This window comes from Opisthocomus hoazin, chromosome 5, assembly GCF_030867145.1.
Source record: "Opisthocomus hoazin isolate bOpiHoa1 chromosome 5, bOpiHoa1.hap1, whole genome shotgun sequence".
Classification (NCBI taxonomy): Eukaryota; Metazoa; Chordata; class Aves; order Opisthocomiformes; family Opisthocomidae; genus Opisthocomus; species Opisthocomus hoazin.
In genome coordinates, this window is record NC_134418.1 from 17891948 (window position 1) to 17907842 (window position 15895).

At 37.8% G+C, this 15895-nt stretch overlaps 1 protein-coding gene across 16 annotated transcripts in view; it reads right to left on the reverse strand.

The window, feature by feature from the left end:
* Window positions 1-15895, reverse strand: part of PROM1 (prominin 1) — a 65317-nt gene that overhangs the window by 9313 nt on the left and 40109 nt on the right. For all 16 annotated transcript variants that reach the window (XR_012763971.1, XM_075420588.1, XM_075420585.1 and 13 more), the window contains 12 exons: window positions 14062-14151; window positions 12524-12741; window positions 12037-12111; window positions 10780-10843; window positions 8771-8930; window positions 6554-6706; window positions 5607-5730; window positions 5081-5184; window positions 4584-4668; window positions 3117-3263; window positions 2735-2806; window positions 32-124 (listed from right to left, as the gene is read on the reverse strand). Coding sequence is in view for 15 of the 16 variants with exons in the window: in XM_075420588.1 (XP_075276703.1) it covers window positions 32-124; window positions 2735-2806; window positions 3117-3263; window positions 4584-4668; window positions 5081-5184; window positions 5607-5730; window positions 6554-6706; window positions 8771-8930; window positions 10780-10843; window positions 12037-12111; window positions 12524-12741; window positions 14062-14151 (1385 nt within the window). In the remaining variant the exon portion in view is untranslated. The remainder of the gene's footprint in view (window positions 1-31; window positions 125-2734; window positions 2807-3116; window positions 3264-4583; window positions 4669-5080; window positions 5185-5606; window positions 5731-6553; window positions 6707-8770; window positions 8931-10779; window positions 10844-12036; window positions 12112-12523; window positions 12742-14061; window positions 14152-15895) is intronic.

Here is a 15895-nt window from a genome sequence, read left to right on the forward strand (position 1 = left end):
AATATGTTTTAATATTGCTTTAATATTTTACCATAGCTTGCTCTAGTGGAACAACTTGCTGGTTATGAATCATTCGAATGTTGTTTGCATGTCCTTTTAAGGCATTTTCCAGTGCTCCTTTTGGCTGCAAAAAATGCAATTATGCAGTATTGTTCAGTAGTCTCAAAGCATTCCAACAAAGCAAAAAACAATTGAAGTTGCACATTATACTCATCTGCTGCAGAAGAGCTGATGCTAACAACAGGATATGGCAAACTGAACTCCTCAAACAAGCAGGCGAAAAAATCTCCATATTAATAATTCAAACCTCAGCAACCAAACCAGATGTATCATACTGTTTTTCTGGCTATAGCAGTATCAGCACAGATTTAACTGAAGAGAATTTTCACATGGTGCACTAAGTCATTTTAAATGCAGAAGAGCGAGCACAACCCTCTCTCACTCGCAGCATGGCACCCTGGCTGGGACGAGCATTTCCCAATCATGGGTATTTGCGTTTGTTTTGGGCACTGTGGACATCACCCTGAGGCGCGCTCTGCTTTCTGAGGGACACAGAAGTTTAAATATTTTCAGCCAGTAACTTGGAAAGGTATCTGTGAAAGGTATTCTTCATTTTTGCAGCTCCCAACTTTCAGTCAGGAGATATGAGTTTGTGCCCTCATTTTCAGGTCTGAATGCCCGTCCAGAGCTCACGCGTGTTGTGAAACACTGTAAAATTTGATTTTACTTTCAGAAATACATTTCTTTTCCATTTCCTTTTGGTGACAAAATCACTAGGCTCCCTGCATACACACTGAACACACAGTGAATATACGCTGCTAACTCCGTTTTGGAAGGGTAATAACGGCAGATCTCAGTGCTCAGAGAGACGTTCGCTTCCTGTGAAGTGTAAGTGCTCACGTAAGCGGTCAGCTGTGGTCACTGAGCAGCTTCAGGATGCTTCCTCTGCTGTCCTGACAAGCTGAATCCACTTACCTAATAACAGTTGGGGGTGGTATTGCTCCCTCCTCCGTACCCTGACCCCTTGGTTTGATGCAAGTTTTACTCCATTTGCTCCTTCCAGTGTAAAAACATGTTCGATTTTGTGTAAGGTGCCAGAAAATGAAAACTATATGCCCAAAGTTAATTAATTCCCGAAGATTTAGTTTACTTTTCAATTGATTGTTCTTGTGAACTCAAGAGCCAATTTTGAAACAATCTCACTTTTCTAAGATGCTGTATTGTTGTGGGGTTTTTTTGGTTTGGTGGTGTGTTTTTTAAGACATTTCATAGCTTACACTAAATAGCATCACGAGGAAGAAATAAAAACGTACACTGTGACAGTGAATACATTTAACATTGTATTTTCCGTTGTCTTTTATATGAAGGAATTACTCTGCCTGATATATTCTCAATTCTAATGCTTCCTTTAGACTATCACAAAAAATAACGAAAAACAATTCTACCAGCACAATATATTTTCCTTTATGGAGCTTTGTAGAATATGCCTTTGAAGAGACATTTCAGAGGCAATTCTATGTAATATATAACGTTTGAAGAACCTCAGGTTTCACTTAGAAAATAGCCCCAAAACAACAGCAGAAACTCCCCTCCTGTATAACCTTCAAAACAGTACAGTAAAAACTGAAAATGGAAGCGAAGTGTGGCAAAAGCTACTGGTATCTGTCCAAGTTAGCAGACAACCTATATGAGTAAACAGGCAATGTGCGGCTCGCTCATGGTGCTTGGAGAGGATACTAACTGCAATACAAAAATAACCCACGAGCAGCCTAACCTTGACATGAAGTGTACATGTGGTAGGGAAAAGAAAAAGTGCAACAAATGTGATTAAATTATGCAAAAAGCTGGAGCAAACACACCAGGAGCCTCTACTGGTGCCCTCCTCTCCCTTGAGGAGGAATCAGTCTTTGATAAATTCCAAACAGCATGGTCTCAGTCTGCTGTCTGTGTCCCTTAGTGAGCCAAGCGATTGTAGCACGTGTGCAGCATAAGTCTTTCTCCCACATAGCAAAGCAGGAATCTGTCTTGGGCCACTGTCCAAACTACGGCTCTCATTTTGAAAAATAAATAGAAAGTGACCTTGACATGTATACAAACTTATCAACTGAATATTCACTATCTGTTAACACAGCTGTGTCACTCTGCAGATTCATAGCAATGTTGTAGCTATACCCTCTGACCATTGTCCATGTGTCTGCATTCGAAAAGCCCTTCAAGGCAGACAGGATCTCTTTTGTGCATTCTCCCACCACAATGGAGCCTCACTTCTCATTAGAGCCCGTATGAGCTGCCACAGTATTAACTTTATTGCTAATTGCAAAATCTTCTGCTCACTAACTGAAAGAAAATTAATTCAAATCTTTCCATCATGACTTAACCGATTATTCTCGCAACTGGAACCCTAAAATGTAGACAGTACCAGAGGAAATAGTCAAACAGAGTATTCCCCACATTTCTTAAGCAAACAGTGGAGTTTAAGAAGTTACACTTCCAAAGCAGAAATTGTGGAACAGTTAGCATACAAAAATCAATAATTAGCAATATTTAAAAAACAGCTTATATGCAACACTGTTCTTAAAGTTTTCCCCTACGTGGCAATGCATCATGTATATAATTGTCCGAAGTACAAGAATTCTCCCACAGGAAGTCTATAAATATTTGGCTATGTATTTATACTTGCATCGTGTACAAATGATACATTTTCTGTATTACTGTACTAGTGAATTAAACTTACCAGCTGGTCTGCTCTTGCTTCTAAGTCATTGGCAAATGACAGAAGATCAACCTTGGTAACACTTTTATTGATCTGAAACAAGATGTGAACATTAGGGAAAGAAAAAGGGTATGTTGTTCTTGCATATAAAGACTGTTTGCACTTAACCACACCAACTACTCTGTCTACCCTTTATTTCTTTAAATGTTTATTGACCTGAATTTCTGAAGTGCTTTTTCCCCAAGTTTTGTGATTCTTCAAAACACACCCTTTCACATAAAAGCAGATTTTTTTCTTTTAGCAATGGGCAGATTTTTTAACAATGGGCAGTTTTGCCCATTGCTAAAAAATATTTCATTTTATCCTTTGTCCCAGTTGTGTCTCTAGTTTACTACAGTCTCACCTCTGTCAAATATGCTGCAAAGTTTATCCCTTCTATTCCTGAAGAGCTGAAATTCAGAAGATTCTCCTTCCCAATTTCATCCAGCAGAATGATTTTGCTGAGGTTTATCTGAATATGTTCAATTTTAAGTGCTACATCTTCTGTATACTGAGAGGGAGACAAAATAGAACACAAAAGTAGTTTGCACCCAGTACATATTCCTCTATAGCCTGCCCCCCACCCTCAAAGCATCTTGCTTTTCCTGACTCATCACTTCCATGAAGAAGCATACATGGATATTTGCTTACACCAGTTTTATTCAGTTAACTGATAGAATCCACCAGGTAATGTTCTTCCCTTCCCTGCAGTATGCACACAGTCTAGCCATGCCATGTTCTAACCTACATATGCATCTTTCATAACAATAAATTACTTGCCTTCATTTTAAGCAAGCTTCTCTGCATAGTCAGTCCCTTCAAAGTGAAGATGGAGATAAACCAGAAATCTCTTTCCCCTCCAGCAAATGTCATCTTAAAAAATTTTAAGTTCTACCCTTGGCTTTGATCAAGGTAATCTCGAGAATTCAGTGTCTCAGCTGTGGCCAGCACAGACACCGTCTGCTGTCTTGACCACAGGACTGGATGAGACTCCTCGATGTCTAGCAGTGATTAAAGATGACTTGCTTATTGTTACCCGAAGTCTTCCTGCCCTGCACCCAAATCTAAAATGTTACCTGTCCTGCACAGACAGCAGAGCAATTGGAAACCTGACTTCCTCCCCAGCATCCACCATTAGTCTGTTGCAGAAACTCAAAATAATTTTCCCTCTTAGTGAACCTTCTCTGTTCATTTTAATTGTATATTTTTTGGGGCAGGGACTGTATCTATTAAGTGTGGGTACACTGCCTGGCAGAACAGAACATGGATCCCTAGGGTTTCTGTAATGAAGATCAGTATTACAGGCAATCCCAAAATTAGCAGAGTCATCTAGTATTACAGCTTAACTGAAAAGATTTCATTTTATCCAAACCCCTTCCCATCGAAATCAGAACCATCCTTAGGACCACAGCATGTCATATCCCGGACCAACATAAATCTGACTAGAATCAGAAGAGAACACACCAAGAAAGGCATTTATTTAAAGAACAAGACTCTCATTAAACACTGTAAGCAGCCTTTGGAAGATGCTAGACTTGAACCTTCTATGCAAGTTTCAAAATTAAAAACATTTTTATCACCACCCATAAAAAAAAAAAAACATATCAGAAAACCTTCCATAGCCCACTAAGACTGGTAAAGAACATCTTATTTGTAAATAGATTTCTTTTTTTCACATTAGCTTGGACAGTTCTTCCCTCCTTGCAGGATGAATTGTATATAAAAAAACCAAAATCCCATAAAACCCGGACAGGCTATACTGTGTTTAAGAGGAAACACCTTTCCAGCCTTCAAAAATAACCATAAACTCACTTAGATTTTCTTTACTTACCATGCTAATATTTAGAAATTCATTGATATTTAATAGGTGTTCTAGATGAAGGGAAGTATAAATTCCTTTATTTTCCTTGCAATCACTATAAAAATAAAAATACATAAGTTAGCCTAAAAACCACCTTGAGAATCAAGTGTTAAGAGAATGATTAATAATGTTTCCATACTCTAAGAAAATCAGCCCCTTAAAAAAAACGTTCTGACTATATTTTTTGAAGCTCAGTCTAAGATCAGCAGAAATTGTTAATCACTTGCTTTCTTATAAAGATGCAAAATATTTTTTCAAAGAGCTCAACTAGTATCGTTACACAATACTACTCTATCTCTAATGACTCATATATAGGAGAAAATTGCTTTTGCTAGTGATTCACTAGAATACCAGAATGTCTTCTGGAACACATGCAATTTCTGCATGTGCTTGAAATATGAAGCACGGAAGATATCACAAAAACAGTAAGTACAAATCGAATTAAGTCTTGACCATAACTTTAATACCTGTACACTTTTTCAAAAGTCAAGTTAATATTTGGATTTTTAAACAGGATTCCAGAAAGATAGTTTTTCCAGTGTTGATTTAGTAAGTAAGGAGTATCCAAAACCTAGAAGGCAAAATTCAGTAATGTTACTATAATTCCAAGTTTTCAATTAAAGAATTTATTCATAAGCAATTTTTTGACACATACCTACATTTAAGCTTATCACTCACTAATGGATATACAAGCAAAACAGTGAGTTCAACCTCTCTGGTGCAGAAAGTAAATATTTAAGCTCCACATCACCAAGAAATGCTGAATCACAGAAAAATTTATCTCCAAAGAAGACAGGCATGCAGTGTTTACATTGCAAAGCAAATTAAACCAAGAAAGGATGAATGCCTCTATTCAGTGTGGAAGTGGAAAGTAAAACCAGATCCAAACTCACTTGAAGTGTCCCGTAAAAAACATTATGCCTTACATAACTGACAAGACCATTGGGACTCATGGGGATTCTATTCATTGTTAAATAACTTGAATAACTTCACCTTGAATAAAGTTCTATCTTCAAAGGGCTCACAGACCAGTTTTTCTACATTTCCACCTGTGATAAAAGTGAGCACCACTACAATCATCAGCACCCAGGAGAAAAGAAAACTGAATCCAACACCACTGCAAAAGAAATAAGTCGAGTAAGTTTTTGCTTTTTAAGAACAAAGTACACATACTTGGCGCAACAGTGAAGTCAACAGTTAACAGCTATAACAGAGATATAAAAACTGGCAGATGGTTGAAATACTTCTGTTTTCCATAAATGTTCTTGCCCTCTGAAACATTTTATACGTCTTCAGCTAAGGTGCATCTAAAATGCTCACATTTGCACTGGGCATGAAAACTCTTTTAAAAGTTAAGTTTAAGAGCCACAAAGGCGTACAATTTTCTTTTTTAAATTCAACACTCTAGTGTTGTGCTCTAAAATGAGTTTTAGACAGATGCAGTCTTCCCTTGCACCCAACAGAAATGACATTAAACCGCTACTGGGAACTTCCAAAAGCAACCCCAAACCTCCTAAAGCGCTCTGAGAAAGTCAAGTGTTTCTTGTCTCCTTGCACGGCTTTTTTTTTCTTTGGAGTAAGTGCTCAAGCATACTAAAAAGCTACAAATTCCCTTTAAATTTTCAATTATCTGTTCCTAGTTTTTGCAGTTTCCATATGGGCTTACACAGAAACTCATTAGCTACAGCACTCACCTTAAAACAGTACATTCAGACATTTTGTCCTTCAGCTACGTTTCTCAATAAAAGAGCAACCCAAAATCCCCAAGTCCCTCAGTGGAAGCATGTGAGACTAGTATTGCTTTTCGTTCTATTTTTTTTTCCAGCACATATACAAATGTAACAAAACAAATTCATTTCATACATATGTCCTTCAAAATAAATGAAAACAACCTTCTACATGTCGCTTTCTTTTATTTTTCACCAATAAGTGAAACTTACGCCATAAGAAAGTTTCCTCCAGTGTTGGAGATGCAGCCTCTGGTTGTTGGAGAAGCATGTTTATCATAACCACAGGTACCACATAGCAACCCAAGATAGTAAAAGACCAGAATCAGGACCACCATGCAGCACAGAATGAGACAACCCAGCCACCTAAGGAATAACAGCCAAAGTGCTTGGTTATTAACATGCAAATAACACACTGGAGACCTGCAGAATACATCAGGCAATACCGTATTGCTAACTGGCCCATCTGTGGTTCTGGTTGAGCAACAAATGTTAGCAATGAAAAAATGCTTCTCCTACACCAGCATATGTTTTGGGCCAGAACATAATCTCTGTTGAATTACAGAGAGCTGGTACTGAAGAGCTGGGGAATAAACATCACAGGAACAAGGTGTTCCCAGCTCCATTTACTGGAGACGGACTGTACTGAAGTCCCTAAGGGCTCCAAGTGGAGCAAACAATGACTCACAGGACACAGACGCTCAAACAGTAATTTATTCAAGAAGCAACGGAAGAATTTATGAATGTGGACTGGCCACTGGTCATGAAGTACATAACTGGTCTTACTGTAAGGCTTGCTACTTTTTGCACACAGTGTGTTAGGCCTGTAATTGTAAATAACTGTATTTAAGGCTAGTAAAATCTGAAAGCATTCTAGCACAGACACACAAAGGCTGATGTATGGAGCAACTAACAGAACTTGATCAGGAGAAAGATCTTGGAGAGTAATTGAACTTTCATTTTAAATTAAATCACGTAACAGTTCCATCTGTCCACATGTTTGGAGCACTTCCATTTATTCACGCATTTTATATCTCATTCTAGCTTTTCACCCTCTCCCAATTCCCTCTGCTCTTCCATTTCCCTTTCGTCGTCACTTCTCCCAGCTTATATCTCTGAAGTTCCCTTTTCTCCTCCCTGTACCTTTGTAGAGAGAAAGCAGGACCAGAAAAATCAGAAAATGGAGTATCACAATGAATACGGACGGCCAATAAAGAAACCCATTAATTCTGACAGGTACATTCATAAAAGAGTACTTCTTAAGAACTACAAATAATGCACGTGTAATTAAGAAAAGGATGGATAGAAAATAATTTGGACAACTACAGGCTTGTTGGTTTCATTTGTACTTGAATTACTACTAGGTTAGGTTTGACAAGAACGGGTATGAAGTGCCAGGTAGATGAGATACAGTTCTCCATTTTTTTTTTTTCAGTCTTAATACAAGATTAACAGAGGCATACTGTAGCAGAATGGAGCAATATATTTATTTGGTTAAATGCAATCTGAGCTTCAAAGAAAATATTGATAAATTTGTCAAATTAAGGCTCACCACAAATACTGCCAGGAAAAGAATGGGCTAAAGTTAAGGTTGTAAGTAAGGTTCTTAAAGTTCAGCCTTCTGCTCACTTCTATTTAACATTGAATTAAAACCATTAGCACACTTCTTCTGTAGCAGTGAAACTGATCATGACACAAAGATAGAAGCAATTACTGATTTAGGATCAACTGAAGTGTCAAAAAGTGTGGAGAACTTGACAAGCTTGAGGACCAAAATGACGAAAAATGGACAAACTTAAATGGTATGAAATGAAAGGCTTTATGCTCCGAAATATGAGATTATTACTCAATTATAGGAGTCACATGAGTCTCAGACAGGAAGAATGTATTTTTTGCCAGGTATAATCGACCCATGCATTCACAAGGACACATGCTACACCAGCAGGAACAAGCATGTGTGCACAAAGATTTACAAGGTGTGAAGCAGAATCCCTGCTCTTCCTCCTCCATGGTAGAAATAGTGCAATAAAAAAGGACTGGCTTCAAGGTCTCTCTGGTCCTATGCTCTCACAATTTACCTACAACTCACCAAAAACAAGCCCTAAATAAGAAGTCGCCCTGGCATTGTGAAACAATCCATTCCTCTATGCATTACATCTTCGACATCTACCTACGTCTATCCTTTCTGAAGAACATCTGAAGGCCTACAGAGTAGAACCTACCTCTTGCTCTGTAGTGGAACAGCACCCAGTTGTTGAAGAGCTGCAGTTCTGGCTTTTACCAAAGTGCCAGTAACAAACAATTGCCTTATAGCATCTTTGTTTCATGAAGTTCATCATTAATAGTTTAATTGCCTTTACAGAACATTAAAACATTACAAAGTATTAACAATGGGTAGCACTTCACTCCCGTCTTATTTCTTGTACATACCTGTAGAAATCGTACTGCTCCACTACTGGAAAATAATCTTGAACGTATGCTTCACTCTGTGTAAGATATATCGTCAAATCTGCTAAAATCTTCTGAACAGGGAGCGTTTTTGTGAAGGTAGTGATATTTGAACCGATGGATTCCAGCACGTTTTTTATATCTAAAAGAATAAACACATTGCAGCATTACAGATTCACAGCAGAAATTTGCATTCCATGTATGAATTATAAAATGCTACTAAGCCATTTGCCACATGTAACAAGCAAGCCATGAAGACAAGCATGAGCAAGAGACAGGCAGGCAACAAAAACATTGAGCTTCAAAGTAACACAATGGTATTTTAAAATACACACTTTATTTTTAGCATTCAGTTTAATGATGAAAGATGTAGATGTCGAGCCAGAGTTCTCTCTTTCCTTTCATTATAATGGATGTGTCACTTTTTATCTAGCCAGCTTAAATCTTGCTTTTCATGCAATATTGCAAATGGTAACACTGGGCAAGACAATTAGCCACTAGGTTTATGGAGGAGAAGATCAACATCTATTTAAACTCCATCCCCTGGGAATGTAACACTGTGAAAGAAATTCGACTGCTTATATTGAGAATCTATACTAGTTATTCTCAATCTTATTAAAAAAGATTAGTTAAATAAGTTCATTCCAATTACTTAGCAACACTCATGAGATAATGATCAATTAAGCCAATTTCTTCCCCTATACTTACAGTTTAGACACGCTCTATTTAGATACACAAAGACATGATTAATTCACTTATTACATATATTGTGTATTTGTAAAATGCAGTTTCTGTTACTCTTCCCCTTCTTTCAACTTGGAACATACTTGAAACAGCAGGATGTACAACTATAGGTTGCTATTCTGTAGGTAGGCAACAGCTTCCCCTTTCTCCAGGAACAACTGGACAAGTTTTTGGTTGGTTGTTTTAACGTTTACTCTCCTAAATTCGACCAGGCACCAAAATGCTGCTCTTTTAAAAGTTTACAAATAAACCCCTTTTTTTTCCTAGTAAAACTTTTTTTTATTTGATTTGTAACTCAAACTCAGTTTTTATAAAAACTAAACCCCAACAATTTACAAATAGATAAATTAAGATGGCCTGTCTGCGTTCATGCACATCAGCAGATACCAAAAATGAGTAAATCTGCACTGGATTTCCTAATGAAAAGCATAACATCAGTTTTAGAAAACTGGCTCATTTTAGGCAAGTTCACACAGTATACTGTGCTTGTATACATACTGTGTTTGACTTTGCCCGGGGGGGGGGGGGGGGGGGGAGGTGTGTGTGTGTGTGGAGGAAAAAAACAAAAGGAAAAAATGAAAAAAAACTTACAAGGAACAGCTGTTTATATATGCAGAACAGGTCCACAACGCAAGGATAAAAGTTAAAACACATTAGTATACATACATTCTACTACATTTTAGTCAATGTCAAGTGTCCAGGTACTGTCAAAAACAACAGTTTAAAGCCCAAGTAACAAAACAAGTAAGACAGACATTTAAATTATCGTTAAGGCATATTTTTACCTCCCCTTCACCATCCACTACATTTTAATACCACAGCAGGCAGGTTCAGTTTTATTAACTTCACACTCCTAAATACATCATTAACACCTCGGTCAAGGAAAATTAGCTTTTCAACAAAATAAAGATAATGCATCAGTGTGCAGTTGGGATCCCAAGATTTCTCATTAGTTCAGTAGTAAAAAGCCTAACAAATAAAAGTCTTCCATCAAATACCATATGCTCTATTTTTAGATTTAATTTTGGCTCCTCATTAAAACACAGTTGCTTTCTTTGTTTGTTTTTTTTTTTTTGTTTGTTTTTTTTGTGGCACCAAATTTGGAAAAATGTTAAGTTTTACATTTCCATTTTTAACAATTCTTAGCACAGAAAATGCATTATCAGTAAAATAAAACAAAACCATCAGTAAGTGATTTAGAAACACTAACATTCAACGACCAAACTGAAAAGATAATTTGTCCTCACCTGATAAAATGTTCCTGGTTTGATTCACCACTAAGTCTGGAGTATCATTAAATGCTGCATAACCCTAAGAACAGAAGTTGGAAAAATTACAATAAGTTCCTCATTGCCAAATTATTTGCATTTTTTATTTCCTTTTATACAAGGAGTAAAAGTATGTACATGGTTATGCTACAAAAAATACATTTTTATCGTTGCACATTAGAAAAGCAAAATAGGAACTCAAGTATATTTCAGATTCAGTTTGGTCTCCAGGATATTACTTGTTAAAAGAAAAAAAAAAATAAATCTAAATTTACATACACACGCATCAGTCACAATAATATCAAACTTTATAGTACTGTTGCCTGTCAGATGTATCTCATACAAAACTGAGAACATGCATGAAGACTCACTCAGTGAGAGGAGTTAATGCGTACCAGTCAAACACGACCTCTCTGCAATTCAATGCCTGCCTTCTTAACACGAAACACATGTTACAATGAAATCCAGCTGCCTCTAAAGACACTGCTGATATGCCTTCTTTAGTGAGAAGGGGAAAGAAAGGGTCTAAACCACGGGGAACAAACTCAGTAGCTCATCTGGACAGAAAGCAGAAGCCACTGCAGTGGATGCTTGAAGTCCTCCTTCCTGCAGGCCTGATCACTTTGGAAGCAGGCAGGGGTCTGAGCCCCCTACACACAGCCTTCGGTTTCAGAAAATGCCTTCTATTCCTAGCAAACATTTTCAGATTGCTAGATTTTTAAATGGCTTAAACTAAGCCATTTTTTCTAGGTAAAAATCATGGTGTTTTGCAGATAGCCTTGCAAAAATACTAACAGTAATTACATTAGGTCCATTGCACCAGATTTAATATCAAATATGCATATAAAGAATTTGAAAGACATATTCTAAAATAGCTGGAATACAACACAACTAATTAGGAGATCGTGGATATTTTTTTCTTTAGTTTGAACCAAAAAATACAGAGGATGCTAGTAGATTCATGCTTCTGCCTTTTTGTTTTTTAAGGATTGTTCTTTCAAGCACACAATTAGCAATGCATTTTTGATCTGTAATATCCTGGGGATATAAAGCACTACATTCGTACTTTCACATATTAAATCTTGGTCAACAAATGGAATAAAAAGAGATATCCACCTTGAGGCAGGATGAGGTGGGAACAAGAGAATTCTGCTTGAGAAAGCCAAGGGAAAACAAGTGATATGTAAGCATCCCAGTTCATTAAGTAACAGTTTACAAGCCTGTCAAGAAACATACCTTCTGAACCAGACTAGAAAGGTCTATTTGAAGGACATCGTTGACCTTGGCAAGCTGCGAGCTCACTCCCGGCAACTAGGAAGCAAAACATTATTGAGTCACATCAGAGCAGTAGTCTTGCTAATTGACTAAGTATTTAAAAAACAGGAGAGATGGTAAAGAAACTAGAAAGACGATTTGCAGTAGAATCTTTCTAGCCCATTCCTGAAACCTCTGCTGTACAGAAGTAAAGCTCAACCTTGGTATTTTGGGGAGGGCAAATTATTTCACTGCCCAGAGCTGCACTTTAATGTAGCTGCTTGACATACACTTTATCCTCTTCTACACAGAAGATGAAAACAGTGACTGGAATTACCCAGACACACAGCATAAGGGAAGGTCACTTATCGCACAAGTGACAGCACACACCAAGCCACTGAGCCGCAGAGGTACTGCTGGGCTTATTCAAGGCAATAATACTGTAAGAGCCTGAAAAAAATTCTCTTACCCCACTAAAATTGGCGTTGATGTTCAATTGATTTAATGAGTTCCTGATGATATTGCAAGTTGAGGCAGCCTGAGCCGCAGAGCATGCAGAATCGTTGAGGGTGTTGCTTAGATGCATTTTAACATCTGTCAAGTTTGCATGAAGCCTCTCTGTTCCCTCCTGCAAAACCTCTACAGACACGCTCACATTTTCCAGTGCTTCCTTCGTTTCTCTGATGGCTGCAAGGATGTAAAGTTTTTTTTAAAAAAAACTTTAGTTAGAAACCGGTCTGTAGGTACAGATATGCAGAGGAAATGCACATGCGTAAAGGCTATGCTATTCTTAAGAATACTGATATAAATAACCCTGCTTCCCTCCCAGAAAAACCCTCTAGCACAGAATACATATCTATCACACATAAAAACACATTATTTATGTTTTCCTACAAACAAACGGATGTGCTCAGGCTACTTTTGAGATTCCATCCACCTCTCAGATTACTCTTTTCTACTCTTTCTCTACCTCTCCTTACCTAGTGGTTTCAGTAAAAAACTTTAACACTTGGTCATGAGAAATTAAAAGAAAGCCCATATTCACAAAACAGTATTGTCAGTGTTTTGGTTGTAATCCAACTCACAAATTACATAGCTGCAAGATGAAATGGAAAGAGATCATGTTGCACCAGCAAACATTTAATAAGTGTTCAACATTGTCTGGCTTTAGACTTCATCCCAATCACACCAAACCAAAGAAACCTACCACTAAACAGGTGTTTAGAAGACAAAAAAACCACACAGATACAACTAAAAATACACTACAAAAATTAAGTGCACTTCACACAACACAAGGGTTTTTTGTACTTTTTACCTTTGATAGCCCTTTCCACTTTGACTTCAAGACAAATAAGAGAAATAAAGCAAAAAAGGAGAATGATGACGAGCAAATGAGAAAGAGTTCATGGGTAAAAAAACTAAAGCAACTGAAGTTCACAGATGCCCTTCCCTTTATGCTATAAATATCTGTACCTCATTCCTGAAAAAACCCCTGAAATAATAGAAGAGTATTTTCTTTCAAGGAAGACAGAACTAGGCACGAGCAATGCTAAACTCAAAGTTACAATGAAGAAATGACGGTTAGCACTCTCATAATAGGCTTGGCCGTGTATAGTACGGGGCTATTGTATGTCCATTCCCTGACCTGTCAAAGACTAACCTGCAAAGACCCATGGACAGCTCTTAAAGCACAGTATTCCTAGTCTCCTTCATATTCAACAGGAAGGGACAACCACCTGGAGCAGCGAATTCAGATTTCATCTCTCTTCAGTGACTGCTGAAACTAGGTATCAACAATGGCACATAACCCTTGATTTAGTTTTTAAATGTATTTATAAACCTTAAAATAGCTGAAATCCTCAGTTTAAAAGAAACATCAAAGCATGTAGAAAAATGGTAAGTTGAATCACAGAACTGCATAAAGCCATCCCATGCTGTGCACTAGAAAGATGATGCCTGTCTTACCATGGCAACAGAACACTGATACAATAATATGTACAACTTTACCTCCCGCCATTGTCAGAGCTGCATCAAGTGCGGGACGCACTTCTTTTCCCAGCTGTTCTTGAACTCTATTTCCAAGCAAAGGTCCAACATCTGTAGTACGGAGAGATAAAAAACCCATCACACACTAGTCTGATTTAAACTACCTCTAGCATAGGTACTGTCAGATTCTTAATTAACAAAGTATACATATATTATTAAAATGGCTCTAAGGCCTGACAGTCAGAACCTAGTGACAGCAGATAACGCAGGAACACAGTTGTTCTTAGCTAAAGACCTGTAAACAGAAGCAGTAAATAAAAACAGAGCAAAGATTCACTAGCACTTGACCAGATACGTAAAGACATGTAACATTTCAAACTCCAAAATATGTATTTCACCGCAGTTAGTACTTTTTTGGAAACATTTTCTTTTTCAACAATCTATCTTAGAGGTCCAACTTCTAGACAGAATATTGTGGCATACTTTCTTTCACTACACACTATGTTTTCACAGTGCAAGAGAAAAAAGAAAATGAATTATTTTCCCTTCTCCTGTTCCTCATATATCCAGCAATGTCAAGGTCACCCACAACCCAGACTTGCCAGCCACCTCCACTGAAAATCCCTTAAGCGTGTTAAGCACGTGTCTCCAGTCCCTGCCCCCTCACACAGCACACTCCGTGCTGGTGCTCACAGCTGTGGCTCCATGCTCACCCCCTGCTATCCCCACCTCCAAACCCTCCTGTCTCACTGCCCACAAACAGAAGGGAAGCGCAGCTCAGCGTGAAAACAGAAAAACACTGAGCACAGTTTGGTGAAGCGTGTTAATGTAGCACATCCTTTAGGTAGTTGTTGGGTCCCCTCCATTTTCAGATCACGGCAAACAGATTTTTTCACTTTTGATGAGACGGGAACACAGCGTGGTACAGAAGCACCCATTACTGTCAGTACTGTCATGTCTGGCTTGGGATGAGAATTTTTATCAAGCAGAAAACACTTTTCAGCATTTCCTTAAGGTGGGCAAACTGAAGTCATCTACCTTTCTCACCAGGTTTATGCTACCGTTGATTCCCTTACAACGAAATCCTTTTGTCCCTGGGTGTCACACTCTTAATTCTTGTATTCCAAGAAAATAAAAGCTATCTTTATTTACTGATAAGCACTCTGATCACAGATCCAGCTAGGTTTCTGTTAACTAACATATTAAATTGGCATTGAGAACAACTAAATATTTAGTTTGAAATTTTGGGTTGGAGTGCCTGGGAATCTACAAGCTAGTATCTGAAATGCAGATGTCAATTCATTATTATAGATTTAAAGATGACACGCATTATCTTTAGATCAGAGTGTTCCTGCCTAGAATTAAGTAGGAAGACTACTCAACTACTGCTGCTACTACTTTTGCAAGCACATTCAATGTGCATTAGTAGCCTCACACAGAGAAGACACATTGACCTCCGGGTACGTCAAGCTGGCTGCATTGAAAACTACCTTTAAAGTACGTTTTAAACCTCAACAGAAGCATAGATTCTGGGCACGATAAGTCAATTTATGATAAGTGGCATGCGGCCACGGTTGCATAGCTTGATCTCAGCAACAATCCTGTTTAAAATTGGTTTTGGTATTTCTGTATTTAACTTCTGAAATGCAGACCTATACACATTTATTAACACCTGTTAACAATGCATCTTCAATTCTAATCTGCACAGAATATGGGCAGCCCTTTATTATCAGTTTTGGTAAGTGATGCTTACATTCTGAAAAAAAATAAGAGGTTTGGTTGTTTCTGTTTACTGAGAGGTTTAAAAGGTGATGCCTCGTATTGTAACTGTGCTGAAGGGGAAAGTACAGCAGTT